Here is a 15,138-nt window from a genome sequence, read left to right on the forward strand (position 1 = left end):
TTTAAACTGGGAGTCAGGTAGGGACACACTGAGAAAATGACATTTCGAGAGAGACCTGAATTTGGAGAGGGAAGAAGCCCATGTGTCCATCCGGAGGTTAAATGTTGCAGGTGGAGAAAAGAATAAGCGCAAATGTCCTGAGGCAGAACAGGGCCTGGTGGAGTTGAGGAAGAGCAGGAAATAGCATTGCTTACACATACAGTTGCTAAGGATGGGTCTGGGTTTGGCATGAAGGTGTCATGCTCTGAATCTGGACTGGCAGACTTTTTCAGGAAAGGACCGTAGAGTCAATGTTTAGGCTTTGTAGGCCGCGTGGTTTCTGTGGCAACTACTTAACCCTGCCCTTACAGCACAAAAGCAGCCATAGACAAGGATAAACGAAGAGGCACAGCTGTGCCATGTAAAGTTTATTTACAGACACAGTCACTGTCTAGATTTGGCCTGTGGGAGACTTGGCCTGAGGGCCGTAGTTTGTAGATTTCAACTCTAAAGCACAACTATCAGGTTATGGTTTTGGAAAATTAAAGGAAGACAGTGGAAAATTAGCGGATAAAACAAAGGCACTAAGAGATGGATTCCTTTATCTCTTCCATGAGCAAGGGGGACAGAGACAGAAAGTTCTGATGCTGCAATTCATTCCCAGCCCCAGCAGGCCCTGGCTCATGGGCACGTATTAAGAGATGTCTCCAAACACAGTCTTGGAACTCCCATGTGGGTCAGCCTCACAGAGCATGGAATTACAGCTCTGTGGCTGTCCAGCTGCCTACACTGCGTTTTAATCATCTGTCTTCCCTCTTTCATCGTAAAATGCCACTATTTGCTGGCCCACCCCTTAGCGCAGTGGTTAAGCCCTACATGTGGGACCTGGATCCTACATGGCTGACTGTGGCTCTGGCAGCTTGGCTTGGCATGTGTGCGTGCATGCCCAAATCTCGATGAGATGCAGGAATGGAAGAGGAGAATTGGTGTGACCATGCCCTACGGGGGAGGAGGGGTTGCTTTCTCCTTCACTCTCTCTCTCTCTCTCTCTCTCTCTCTCTCTCGTCCAGCTGCCTACACTGCGTTTTAATCATCTGTCTTCCCTCTTTCATCGTAAAATGCCACTATTTGCTGGCCCACCCCTTAGCGCAGTGGTTAAGCCCTACATGTGGGACCTGGATCCTACATGGCTGACTGTGGCTCTGGCAGCTTGGCTTGGCATGTGTGCGTGCATGCCCAAATCTCGATGAGATGCAGGAATGGAAGAGGAGAATTGGTGTGACCATGCCCTACGGGGGAGGAGGGGTTGCTTTCTCCTTCACTCTCTCTCTCTCTCTCTCTCTCTCTCTCTCTCTCTCGTGAGCACACGAACCCTCTGGCAACAAACAAAATCTGTTTAGAGCAGCACCATTCTCACACAATTGCTTGGGTGCATAGTCAGGAATTTCTGGCTCACCTCTGCCAGTGCCTCCTTTTAACAAGTTCTGCTGTTTCCTGTCTCCAATTTCACCTCTGTGATGCCTTATTTCTCTGCTGCTTCATTCTAGTTCTCACTGCCCTGTCCCCATCTCTCCCTCCTCTTTTCTCTTTCCTCCTGCATGTGAGTATTGCTTCCTGCTGGCTTTGAGTCTCTGCGGATGTCTTATCTGTTGGGTCTGTCCAGGGAGGAAAACGGGCCCATCCTCAGGTTTATGACTAATGTTCCTGCTACCCAGGATGGGGCTCATCGGCCTCTTCATCAGGGGGAGCTTTCTATTGGCATTGGTGCTGAGCATCCAAGTTGACCAGGTAAGGGAGAGAAGACGGACCTTCTGAGGGGAGAGAGGATGAGAGTAGCAAGCGGGAAGTTCAGAAGGGGTCAAAGTTGACAGGTCAGGACTTCTTCCCATGTGGGTGTGTTTGGGCAAGCACATGCAGGCATGCTGGGTGCTTCACAGCCTAAGGTGCATACTGGCCATGTTCTCAGTAGAGGAAAAATAATTCATAATTCAGGCAGGCATCCTTCCTTCCCTCCACTTTGAAAAACCCCACCTTAATTGTGTGCCCCTCACGATCACAGGCCATTAGAGACCATTAGCAAATGAACTACGAGATTTCAATCGTGAAATGCAAACCGAGTTTCACATATTAATTGCTTCTAATTAAGGCGGAACATTTTAGCCAATTAGCTTTCGGAATTTACGTGTCCTCAGAAGGAGAATTCGGAGATTTGCTAATTGCTTCCCCCACCGCAGCTGTGGGCTGTCAGCATAGACACCTCGGATGTCGCGTATACACATGGGCAGCTGAGAGGCTCTGAAGGTCTTCTGTGTGGACAGTGGTCGCCCCTACCTTCAGAACTAACACGTAAAACACAAGGGATGGGGCGATGGCGGCACAGCAGTGAGACATGTTGCTCTGTGAGGCTGGCCCTCATGGGAAGGTCCCAGGTTTGTGTCCAGAGACCTCCCTGAGTACATAGGGCCTGTGTATGTCCATAGTCTGGGCTGGCAGAGGCTGGGAATGGATCATAGCATCAAGACTCTATCAGGAGGTGCTGTCTCTCTGTTTCCCTTATCTCCCTCTCTCTGTGTCTCTCTCACTCATGGAAGATGGTACAGGGCATGTACACTTGCCAAAGACAGACAGAGAGAGGGAGAGGAGAAAGCATTCCCCATGGAGAATGGTTATAACACAACCCTCTCTCCACCTCTCTCTTCTTTTGGGATTGTGGGCATACATATGCGCCTGACGTGTTTCTCACAAGCCACAGGATCCCAGATTCGAATGGTGCAGCTGGCTGTTCTGTCAGCCACCAGCCACGGAACTGGTCTTGGGTGACCTAAAAACAAAACAGGATGAAATGAGGGCCACGAAAGAGCAAGAACACCAGAATGGGCCAGAGGTAGGTTCTGACGTTGCCTTGGCTGCTGAGGGTGTTGGGTAGCCTCGGGCAGTCCTATCGCTTCTCCAGATTTCCTGGTTAGGAGACAGCTTTCCTCCTCCGTGATTCATGACCACCTTCCATGATGCCACAGGTGGGAGCTGTGTGAGGAAAGCAGGAGTGAATGAGGGGCCCAGTGTGCCTTGACATCTCGGCACTGTCACAGTGCCAGTGTTACGGGCTGGCAACTGCTCTTACCGCCCAGGGATATCTGAAGGACAAAGCCTTTAATAGATCTGCTGGTGCTATTCCACTCCACCACTTCACCATGACCTCCATCACTTTAGTGGCCTCTTCCTGGGTTTGGTGGCCTTTGGTCTTCTTCAGGTATTGCCCTTACTTTTTGGACATCTGGCCAAGGCCCCTCTGACGAATAGTTGTTCTCCCAAAACACAGCAGAGAGCCTCTGTCTTCTCCACTCCTGCCTCATCTTGCCTCTTCCCTTGCTACAAAAGAGGCTCCAACACAATCCCACCTACTACTACTACTGTTGATTGAACTTTGTAATTACGAAGATTATTCTTTTGGCACCTGGACTTGGGCTTCGTGCTGCAATCCTCATTATTATATAATAACTTGCCAGTCAGAACTTGCTCATTGATTTCTCTTCCATCCACAGGATTCTTTATAAAAATAGAACAAGTTATCATCCCCCACCTCTATTTCCATAACAGATGCTGCTGTCCACTGCGTACTAAGATGGTGCAGCTGACAGAGGTCGTTTTGGAGCTTGTTTTCTTATGAGCTGTTTTTTGACTACATTTTTGCCTTGTTGGGAGCTTACATCACACTCCTATCCCTCAGACTGAGGAGAACAGAGGAGTGGAGATAACACTCTCCAGGAAAATGGGATATAAAAGGGGCTCGAATTATGGTGCTCATGATCTGGCTGTGGTGGCCTCTTTTGGGTGATATTGCCCTCCAGCCTGACTCATCTTGGGGGCACATACTAGCTCTACCACCTCCACAGTCTTTCAGCTAAAGGGCCCTATTCTCTTTGCCTCAGGAGAGGGAATTCCTACAGAGTAGGCATGAAGCAATAATATGAAAACACCCTGCTGTGTACAAAGAAAGTACATGCTTTGACCATGCCAAGTTTAATTTGAGTCATCTCTACGCTCACACTTCATTTTGTAACTGAGAGCCTTGGGTCTCTGCTTTCTTGGGCCCACTGTGTTCCTAACAGTCCAGAGTATCCCTTCAAGATCCTTACAGCAGTTGTTGGAATGTCCCGGCAGGAAACATACAGAGAAAATGGCGTCCAGCATGCCCCCCATCACCATGTGAATGATTAAACAGATTCATGTTCGAGGCATGTTCTCATTAGGTGCAGCCTTCATTAGAAGTAATTAAAACTTGGCTAATCTTCATTTGGGATGATTAATAGACCATCTCCACTTCTCCTTTTGGGAGGTCAGTTGCCAGTTAACAAAAATGAAACACCTGCTTTTATATCAACGTGGCTGCTGCCCGAAATTTCGCAGCACGCAACCTTCCTGAAGCTGTTAAATACATCTGTTGTGCCAAAAAAAAGGGGGCCCTATGTTTACTCAAGTCCTGAATAAATATGGTGGGTCTTGGGACACAAATCTGATGAACTATGTCTCCCCAGGCTAAGGTGACTAAAGTGGGGTGCTTACTCAGCTCTATGTCATTGAAAAACAATAAAACTAGCATGGTCACGAATCGTCACTTTAGTGGCATGAAGTACATCTCAAAGAAAGGCTCTCCCAATGTGAATTCCAATGAACGCAATCAGTATTTTCCATAATCAGATTCAGGGAGTACACATTATTCCCCATGAACCAAGGTAGTATGTAGGAAATTCACCACCAAAGGACTTGGGACCCGATCGCTCAGCGGAGGTAGGAAGATAAAAGTTAAAAACGTAAAACCCTGCTAGACACTTTATTTTCTTCTTCCAGGTAAACGTAGTCAGTAAAAAGGACATTGTATAAGAGGACTTCAAAAAATGTGTGGAAAGTGACATTCACATATGAGTTTATTTTGATGTATACAAAAATGAAATCCATGTAGTTTTTTTCATAGTATGTATTTTCCATGACTTTTTTGAGGATCCCTTGTATTACCTGAATATCTTATTCCTGGACAGAGTTTGCATTTTTTTTTTTTTCTTTTTGGAGATGTTTTTGCTGTAGGGCACATGTGCTTGCCAGAAAGACAGAGACAGACAGAAAGCAAAAAATCACCCCCCAGGCGGGATGGCCACACCGCAACCCTTCTCCTCCATTCTCCTCTCGGGATCTTGGGCATGCACATGCACGCATACGCGCCCAGCGTGTTTAAACCACCGGGTCTGGGACTCGAACCATGGTCAACTACATGGGAGCCCAGCAACATAGCCATTATGCTAACTACTGGTCCCTCCTGGACAGTTTACTCTATTACTCCAAATATCTCCAAAGAGGGGCTTAATATGTGTAACATCTTCCCTTAGCACCTGTTTCTGTACAAGGGCAGTCATTAGAGGCTGGGAACTGAAAGGGTAGGTGATGAAACCAGAACTCAGGGTGGGAGCTACACCACGTTGTTCAGATTCTCACCGAGTTGAACCTTGTTAGCCCCTGTGGTGCAGAACGCATCACAACCACCATTGCTTTCAACCTTCAGTCGTCTACGAAGGACATCCATCATCTTTACTTTCCAGACGAGGACACACAGGCTCCGGGGTGAGTCAACTGGATGGCAAGGAAACCCTCTCAGCAGGCAGGGCCGAACCATCCTGGCCCGACAAGGCTCTCCCTCACCTGCCTGTTGGATCAGAAGCCCACACCCTCTAGAGTCCTTCCTCATAGCTGAGGCCAGGCATTCAAAAGGGAATTCCTGCCTCTTGACTTCCAGACACAAATGCAAAGTTCAAAAATGTCCCACAGAGGAACATGTGTTTTTGTGGAAAGACCACACAGAGGAGCCAGGATCTGTGCTGTTTCCAGATCTGCACTGGCCTTGTAGCCTGCGCCAAATTACAGAACCATGGCCACATTCAGCTGGAAGGAATTTAGAGCTCGCCTCTACTGGTACACCAGAATCTGCTCGTCAGAGGACTGATTCCTGGGCCTCATTCAGGGACTGAGAGGACGGATTCCTGGGCCTCATTCAGGGACTGATTAAGCAGGCTTGGGGGGCCATTGAAGAATCGTCTTTTTTAGCAAGCCCCGAAGACACCTGAGGAGCACTCACCCACATTACTTGGTTTAAGCTGGGTTGGAGACGATGGATCATTTTATTCATTTAAGACAAGATGAGGAACCAACAGATGGTGTAATGGTCATGTTGCTGGACTCCCACAGAGTTGACTGTGGTTTGAGTCCCGGAGCTGGCACTTTAAACTCACACCGGGCACATGTGGGTGCGTGCCCAAGATCCTGAGAGGAGAACAGATTGTGGCGTGGTCATCCCCAAGACAGTTGCAGGTACAAGTACAGCACCCTGACAGGGTCTTTTTTTTTGGGGGGGGGGGGGAGGCTTTTCGCTATAGGGTGTGGGCGCTCACCAGAGAGAGACATAGAGACAGAAAGCAAGAAATCACCCCTCAGGGGGGATGGTCACACCGCAATCCCTTCTCCTCCTTTCTCCTCTCAGGATCTTGGGCACGCACCCACATGTGCCCGGTGTGAGTTTAAAGTGCCAGCTCCGGGACTCAAACCACAGTCAACTCTGTGGGAGTCCAGCAACATAGCCATTACGCTAACTGCTGGTTCCCCAGGGTCTTGATGCTGTGATCACCCCACAGCCTGACCAGATCATGGGCATATGCCTGCCCAGCGTACTCAGGGAAGTCTCTGGAAGGGAACTGACCTTTCCAAGAGAACTGGCCGATTTCCTAAGGCCAGATAGTAAACACTTTAGGCCCTGCAGGTGCCTCGGTCTGTGCTGCAGCTACTCAGTTCTGCTGTGCCACGTGGGCAATCAGACTTACATATGGGAGCGGGCATGGCTGCCCCCTGATAATCTGAACATGGAGAGCGGCGGCCCCAAGGGCTGCAGTTTGGATTCCTCTAGGCCTCGTTCTATACTCACAACATCTGAGTCCCGAGTTATTCTCTACCCTGCCTGCTTACAGCTATAAAACGGGAATGGTATTACTGGTCATAATTTTCCTCCACGACTAGGATGAAATCCTATCAATAAACACCCTTTTTGGCTTAATTAACCTTATCAGCTACTGAGGGTACTTCAGCAAGTTCCTGGAAAAACAAAGTATGGGTTCATTTTGGTGGAAAAAGAAGAGAGAAGTCCATCAGTGTTTTTACAATACGCATTCCCCGTGAGCTTCTGGAAGACTTCTCACGCTGTCTTGAAGTAGAAATCTTCACTGGTTATAACCACCATTCAGTCTGGCTGTTTGCTCCCTTCTAATGATAAGGCATAACATCAGAAAAACAGGTATGCTAACAGATGTCAGAGCAATCCTTTGGAAGGGAAATTTAGGAATTTTCTTGGTGTCAGAAAATGAAAACAGGACTGCCTCCACAGAGTAGAACCAAAAAAATGAGTATCTGATCTCTTGCGTAAGCAGGGTGAAGTTACAACAAAGTTGATGATGGCCCGAAACACCATTTCTGTAGTCTTTTCAAGGGAAAAAAAATACTCTCTAAACAAAGCCATAACCAACAAGTTATATTATTTTTTATTCATGTTAGAATTTCTATCAGTGTTTGAACATTAATATTTAGAGAGTTTGTACATTTTCACCTCCCAAGGTTTAGAACGAGAACCATGCTAGGTCACAAATGGTAACTAATTCACGGGTCACAACCGTAGGAAAATCCACTCGCTCTCACTCTCTTAACACTGTTAAGCATTTTCCTCCCCTTGCTGTAATTTACAATGAAAAGTGTGCCGCATTCATGTCTCAGCAAAATTCCAGACATTATGGTTTTATCACATATAAATTCTTTAAAAATATACTTCTGTCAAAAGACTTGATGACTACTATGTACACTACAAAAATAAATTTTCATATAAATAAATTATATGGCATACTTTTATCTTTGTAACTGAAATGACACAAACTCATCTCCACCTAAATTGGCAGACAATGAGACCCAGTTTGAATATTTATTTCCTTTAAACTTCTTACACTAAACCTACCATGAGTCCTTAATGTAAATGTTATATACTCTGAACTATTTAACATTAGTAAGCACTCTATACAAATAAAAATTCTGGTCAAAAGTCAAACATAGCTGTAATAGTGTTTCCAATAGAAATAAATTCCCTGGATCTTTTTTTTTTTTTTTTTGTTATAAACTGGCATGACAAATACTGTAGGAAAACATTCTTATGATACAAAATTATAAATATCAGCAAAGATTTTTTTAAAAAAATTAAAACGTCCAAATGAACAAACAAGACAGACAAAATAAAAAAATTATCGAGAGAGAGAGAGAGAGAGAGAGAGAAATTCTAGTTGCCTGTGGCCCCGGAGTTCTCCCTTGCCAATGTGACTATTGGAGAAAGTTCTAGGCGGTGCTGAAGTCGGGGCTGCACAGGCTCTCATGCACCACACGAGCTGGGCTCAGAAAAGGAGCGAAGGCATGCCAAGAGCCGGAGGGAAGCCGACTTCAGAATTCTGTATCCTCTCTCTCCTCGACGCAGGACTTACATTTTCTGAGCAGAGCTGGGTGTTGGGTAGGCAGACAGCGAGGCTGACAGAGGCACCAAGATGAGGCAGTGGGGTGGCTGGGACTCCTGCGGACATATGCACACACCCCTGCCAGCCACTGGTGGCTTTCAATCCTTATTTTAGTCTTGCAGCAAGTTTCAGGACCTGCGGTCACTACATTGCTGCTACTTAACTGGGGCCCCACTGCCTTTCTACGAAGGTTTCTCCTATAGAACAGGAGGGACTAGGGGCACTGACACTTGCACACTTCTCACAGTTCAGGCTTCAGCCATGTGGGTACTGGCCTGTCCTGTGCCTTCTTGTCTGTCAACATGGTGTTGATGTAGATTTGAAAGGGAGCCTCCTGGACCTTGGCTGGCCTTGGGCTAAGAGGTGAGTGAGGCCAATCCTCAGAGCAAGAGAACCAAATCAGTAAAAAAGCAAACCTTTAACAAAAGTGATTGGACCCCGAGGCATTTGTTAGTGGTGGTGTATGTGTGTGTGTGCACGCATGCGTGCATGCAAGTGTGCATTTAGCATCTTCCTGCTCTTCAGGAAACCTCACATGGTAAGAACACTAATAATGGTGAGGGAGGAAAGACTGGCTCTGATGTTAGGATGTGTGCACCCGTGACACACACACGGAGACTCCTGATGTCCACTGCCTGCAACACGCCCAACTCTGCAGCACCACACTGAAGGCTCACTTTTCAAAAGACTCAAACTGATCCAGAAAGCCTCAATCAGCTACTTAATTTAGGAAGAGAGAGCTTAAGCTGTAGGGACTCAAAATGTCACCTCTTAGCTTACTGCGGGCCCAGGATGAATAGGTTTTTCTACCTATAGCAGGGCCATGGTCTCTGAAAGATTTGTAATCCACTCTTATATGTGGAGGAAGAGTGTGTGTCGTGTGTGTGTGTGCACGTGTCTGCGCTGGTCAAGAGAAGGGCACAATACTGAATTATTTAGTATTGTCCCGGCCCGGCAAAGGCTCACCGTTAGGCACAACAACCTAATTAAACAGCACAGAAAACGAGCAGGTCTGAGCACTGCCCCCTGGGGTTCCCACATCCACCACCAAGATCCTTGAGAGGGGACCTGTTTCCTCTGAAGCTCAAGTCCGAGTGCCCAGAGCAACCAAGGATTGTAGGAGACACCATGGATGCGAAGCGAGCCAGGCTTCTTCCTGGGCCATTTCAAAAAGATGAGGCGGATGTTGGGGTCAGCCTTCCACCTGTGCAAAGCGGTACCCTGGCCTTTCTAGACTGGGTCAGATCCCGCCAAGGGTCAGACAGTAAAAAAAGAAAAGGAAAAGCAGGCAAAAACCCCCCCAAAAATCACAGTACAGTACATTGGGAAAACCACACACGTGCACACGTGTCCACACGCACAGCCAAAAGGGAGAACCGCATCTGACAATGTCTAGAGAAGCCACCGGGATGAATGTGCTTTCTTCATATCTGCTCATTAAACAACAACGAAAATTATCACGCATAGCGTGTTTGAAAGTTAACAGTAACATTTCATACTACCACAGGGTTGTGATATGCAAATTTAAAATATTTTAAACAGGAACCTTTACAAAATAATCCTATTACATAAGCAATATTTGCATAGAATTATACAGGTAAATTATACAACATTTAAGCAGCAGCCACGTATGCTGAAATGTAAGACTACGTTAAGCGCGGTTGTGGCAGAGACCCATGTACAACACGGAGGGGCCCCACGGCGGCCCCCACTCTGTGGCGGGGATGGAGACCCCCAGATCACACTACTTTACATCGCTTCTTCCTTTGTATATTACACATGTGTACACCTCTTAAATATTTATAGCACTATTTTACAAATGATACAGACGGTTACAGTAACAACGAACTGCTGTTGTGCGGTGGACGGCAGCACACCTCCTTCCCAAACCAAGCAGTTCTCTTCAAGCAGTCCTGGGAAGAGGTGGGGGCGGGGGTTCCAATCTTTGGCCTCTTTGCTTCAGATTTTAATCACCCTATAAAAGAAGACAGAGAAGGAGTCCAAGTGAGTAACAGGTGTATCCATCCCTGTTTACAGTACAAAAACAGGCCAAGAGGATGGGAGTCAGGATGGGGGCACAAAGGCCTGGGGGGAGCCCTTCCTTTGCACAGGGTGCCTTCACTTTGTGAGCGTTCGCTGAGCTCTGCATTTATTTACCGTACAGGCCTTCAGTAACTAATGCACGCACGCACGCACTATTGCTGTTAAATGCTTACTAAGTTGCGCTCATCCTCCACAGGTTAATAGTTGGGAGGAAAAGAACCCAACTGGAATTGGACTGGTCCCCAAGGATGAAAAAGCTTGGGAAAAACTGCCCCTGCTGCAGTGCAGCCTGGGATGTGCCCAGCCCCAGTGGCCCCTGGAACCGGCAGGAGCATCTCTGTGCGTCCCTCTAGGCCCTTTGGCGCCTGCTGAAGGCCCTCTGGCCGTCCGCCTGCCCACGCAGCCCTCCTGCCAGCACCACACACCTCAGTTAGAGCTGCTTCCCCGCAGCCTCTCCTCGCACTCCACGTCCTGCAGCTCTATGATCTCCACCTTTGAATTCCTCCTCTCGCACCGGACGTGAAAAGGCACGTGGGGGTCCTCAAACAGCCCGTGGTCAGTCTCAGGGTAGCCCTCGTAGCCTGGGCAGAGTCCCCCTCGGGGGATCCGTCCAGGCCCGGGGACAGGTGGAGGATGCACGGCAACAGTCACGGAAGCGGAAGCTGTCACAGTGGTGATGGGCTGGCAATAGCCAGGCACAGAGCTGCTCGTGGCAGTGGCTGCTGGGTTCCGAGGGTTGTGAGAACGAGCCCCACGGGGGGCTGAGCGCTCCCGACTATTGCTAGGGCCAGAAAGCCCTTCAGTAGAAATTTCGAAAGCGTCTCTGCGCGGTTTGTAGGGAGGCGGCCGCAAGCCTTCTTTGGGGAGTTCCCTGCGGGGCTGTTGGCCTTGCCGCCCGGAGGGCAGAAACCCTGAGTCCAGGTGGGGCTGCTGTCGAGGATTCGAGGGTGCGTGATGCCTTGATTCAGGATGAACCACCTGCAAAAGGTGAAGTTAGGTTAGAACAGGCAGGCGGGGAGGGCTCCCCCGGGTGGACATGGCTCCTGTGCCTATAACCCTCTCTCCTTTGTGCCCTAACCAAGGACTCAGTCCACCCCAGGAAACCAGTTCTTTAAAAAGACCTCAGGTGGGGTCAGCAGGTGGCATGGTGGTTTAGGGCGCTGGACTTCCCACATGGCTGACTATGGTTTGAATCCTGGACCAGGTGGCTTGCTTTCTCATTCTCCCTCTCTCTCACTCTGTCCCTTCTGGTCAAATTAAAATAGATAAGTAAATAAATAAAGTTAAATAAAATAATTTTGTTTTTTTGAGAGAGATTTTCATTATAGGGCACGTGAGCTCGCCAGACAGAGAGACATAGAGAAAGAAAGCGAGAAATCACCCCCCAAGGGGATGGTCACGCCGCAATCCCTTCTCCTCCTTTCTCCTCTCAGGATCTTGGGCACGCACGCACACACACCTGGCGTGAGTTTTAAGCCACCGGGTCTGGGAGGTGAACCATGGTCGACTACGTGGGAGTCCAGAGACATAGCCATTACGCTAACTGTTGGTTCCCAGATAAAATAATTCTTACAACTAACTAACTTAACCAACCAACCTCAGGACGTGGCAGGGGGGGCTTTGTCTGGATCCTTCCTCCAGGCTTTCTCCAGCACAGCCAGCAGGGCACACGCAGCCTGCAAATGCAGGGCTGTGGCTGGGGAGGGGGCGGCCAGCCTGCTCCCCTCCCATGAGCTGCCCCCACCTCGCTCAGTCTGGTCAGCCCCCAAGCCTCTTCTCTGAAAAAGCGCAATGTCTGGTCCTGGTCCAAATGCTGGACAGTACCCTGACGCTGTTGCGTACAGAAGCCACGAAACATAAGCGGCTGTTTAAGTTTAAATGAACAAAAACTCAAAATTTGGTTCCTCAGTGGCACCAGCGCTGTTTTGTGGGCTCAGTGGCCCCCACACCACAGAGCAGACAGCATTTCTAGTCCCGCAGAAAGTTCTATGAGGCAGCGCCGCTCTGCCCGACTGTTAGAGGAGTCTGGTTTCTGGGTCTCCATACAAAGCGTGGCGCGACACAGTGGCCACATCAATCAAAAGGACCGTGACCAACTTCAAAGTCGTCCAGCTTGTACCTATTCTTAGGCTCATCCTGAACAAAGATCACACTGCAGCTCAGCAAGCAGCGTCACGGGGGCCGGAGGGGGACAAGTCAGGTTATTTGGTTGGCCCCTCTCTCTTTCATCGAAGGGCTGCTCCGGTCTGGGACTGGAATACCCATTTCCTGGAGGGACGGCAGGGGGCCCTCGGTGGGGCAACATGAGCCTCAGAACCTTCCTTGGGTTTCTGATGCTCAGCTCCTGGCCTGGGGGTGGGGACAGACCATCGTGGGGAACACGGTGGGGAGGAAAGGGCCTCTGAGAAGGGGCTCCCAGGCTCGCCATGACCTGCCCAATTGGCTGAAGGTGAAGAACTCGGGGAGGCTCTCGGAGTCTCCGCTCCTTCTGGCCACCTAGAACGTGACCTCGGAGCCGCAAGAGCTTAGGGGACAGTCACAGGCAATAATTCTTACAATCATTCTGTACCAAAGGCAATTAGAGGTCATCGGAATGAGAGAAAGAAAAATAACTATAGTGACATTAAAAATATCACTCCAATTTTTAAAAGTGCACATTGAGCACACGCCTAATCCGAGAATCTGAAACTCTCCCAATCTAAAACTTTCTGAGCACCAACATGATGCCCTGTGGGGAATTCCACACCTGCCTTCAGGTGGACGGGTGGTCAAAGTGCTATGGCACAAAAATACAACATAGAACATTACCTTCGGGCTATGTGCGCAAGGTGTATACGAAACACAAAATGAACTTCATGTTTATAGTTAAGGTCCCATCCCCAAGATCTCTCAGTATGTATATGTGAATATTAAAAAAAAAAAAAAATCCAAAATCCAAAATCCTTCCAGTCCTAAACACTGAGGAAAAGGGATACTCAACCTATAGCATTCTAAAATCATATGCAACTAAAAATACAGTGGGCAGTGAGCTGAACAAGATCTGTGCTGACACTTTGTGGAATGATTTTATTCACTCTGTTCTTTTTTTAAAAAAATAATAATTTATTTTAAATTTTATTCATTATTATTATTATTTTTTAATTTGCTACAGGGCACATGTGCTCACCATAGGGGGGCAGGGAAAGTGAGGATGCAAGCTGCCAGGTCTGGGACTTGAAGTGTCAGTAGGCCACATGGGAGTCCAGCACCTTAATCACTGGCTCCACTCTGCTTGTTTTGATCTATAAGATCAAACCATAAGATGACATGTTTGCCCAACTCTTGGCAATTTCATACAATTCGATGTGGCACACACTTTATCTTTGGGTCCTGCTTCTGTGACCTGCTGGTCGGAGCAGGCAGGGGTGTCCCCAGGCCACCCTGCTCACTGCCATGGAAAGGGCCCTCCCGCCACCACCCAGCCTGACTTACGGTGGAACGGGCGAAGACAGGGTTTTCCGTGGCTTCCACGATCACCTGGTGGGCAGAGTCCCCTGGGCCACGCTGAGCCTCATAGTGCTGAAGCTCCTCGCTGATGCCTGACACCGTTGTCTGAGAACTGTACTCCGAGTCAGAAGAATCGGACCCGGCGTTCGTGTGACCGGGGGGCACAGCAAACCGGACAACGCTGGGGGGTGGCTCAGGGGAGGGAGTGGGCAGTCGGTTCAGGCCATTGGCTGGAGATACCTGTTGAAGAGGATTCCACATTTGAAGTTTTACTGGCCCCATACCAGCCGGACACAGTGCAACACGGTGTTCTCTAAGTCTCAGGCCCTGCCTTGGGCCCCCCCAACCTGGATCCTCTGTCTCCATAGCTGGAGCAAGAGCTGCCCTCTGCTTCCATGCACTGGAAAGGGGGGCCATGCATTTATACTCTTGTAGGAGCCCAAATTTCCACTATGAGTGCAGAGTCTTCATTTACAGAGACAAGCACCAGCCCACATCACCCCCAAACACTACAGAGCTGTCATATGGTTACTAGAAAAGGATCAGGACATGTGAACATACACTTAAATATCTAAATCAAGAGTGGCACCATCAGGTGGCCTGGGGTTGGCACATCAGGCCCAGTGTAGTTACTGACCTCAGGGTAGGGTCCAAAGAAAGACAAGAGGACCGGAAGCAAAACCAGCCCGTTGAGAACACCCAGGATGGTCAGTATGGCCAGGACAGCAAAGAAGTACCTTGAAGAGAAAAGGGATACGGGAACATTAACTGTGGCAGAAGTGGTCACAGCTCCCGAATATTACAGCAAGTCAACACCCCGAATCAACACAATCCACCCATCCAAAAGGCTGCTACCAAACGAGAGGTCAACTGAGAACAAGACGAGTTTTGTTTTTGTTTTTGTGTTACCTTATGACTTTGAGGACTACATTCCACAACCCAAAGTGTTAGTTCATGAAGGGAAGAGAAAAAAAATGAGTTTGTTAATCTGCTGAACTCTCATGGCATGTAATGTTATTTATGAATGTGTTACACAAACACAAAAATA

At 48.4% G+C, this 15,138-nt stretch overlaps 1 protein-coding gene across 3 annotated transcripts in view; it reads right to left on the bottom strand.

Annotated features, from left to right (window-relative positions):
* Positions 1-7,530: 7,530 nt before the first annotated feature.
* The window catches only part of PTCH1 (patched 1), an 82,373-nt gene continuing 74,765 nt past the window's right edge, over positions 7,531-15,138 (bottom strand). For all 3 annotated transcript variants that reach the window (XM_006167822.2, XM_027768004.1, XM_014583930.1), the window contains 4 exons: positions 14,728-14,827; positions 14,076-14,330; positions 11,030-11,582; positions 7,531-10,536 (listed from right to left, as the gene is read on the bottom strand). In XM_006167822.2, the coding sequence (XP_006167884.1) occupies positions 11,031-11,582; positions 14,076-14,330; positions 14,728-14,827 (907 nt within the window). In that variant the 3' untranslated portion in view covers positions 7,531-10,536; position 11,030. The remainder of the gene's footprint in view (positions 10,537-11,029; positions 11,583-14,075; positions 14,331-14,727; positions 14,828-15,138) is intronic.

Source organism: Tupaia chinensis, unplaced genomic scaffold, assembly GCF_000334495.1.
Source record: "Tupaia chinensis unplaced genomic scaffold, TupChi_1.0 Scaffold145148_1, whole genome shotgun sequence".
Lineage (NCBI taxonomy): Eukaryota > Metazoa > Chordata > Mammalia > Scandentia > Tupaiidae > Tupaia > Tupaia belangeri.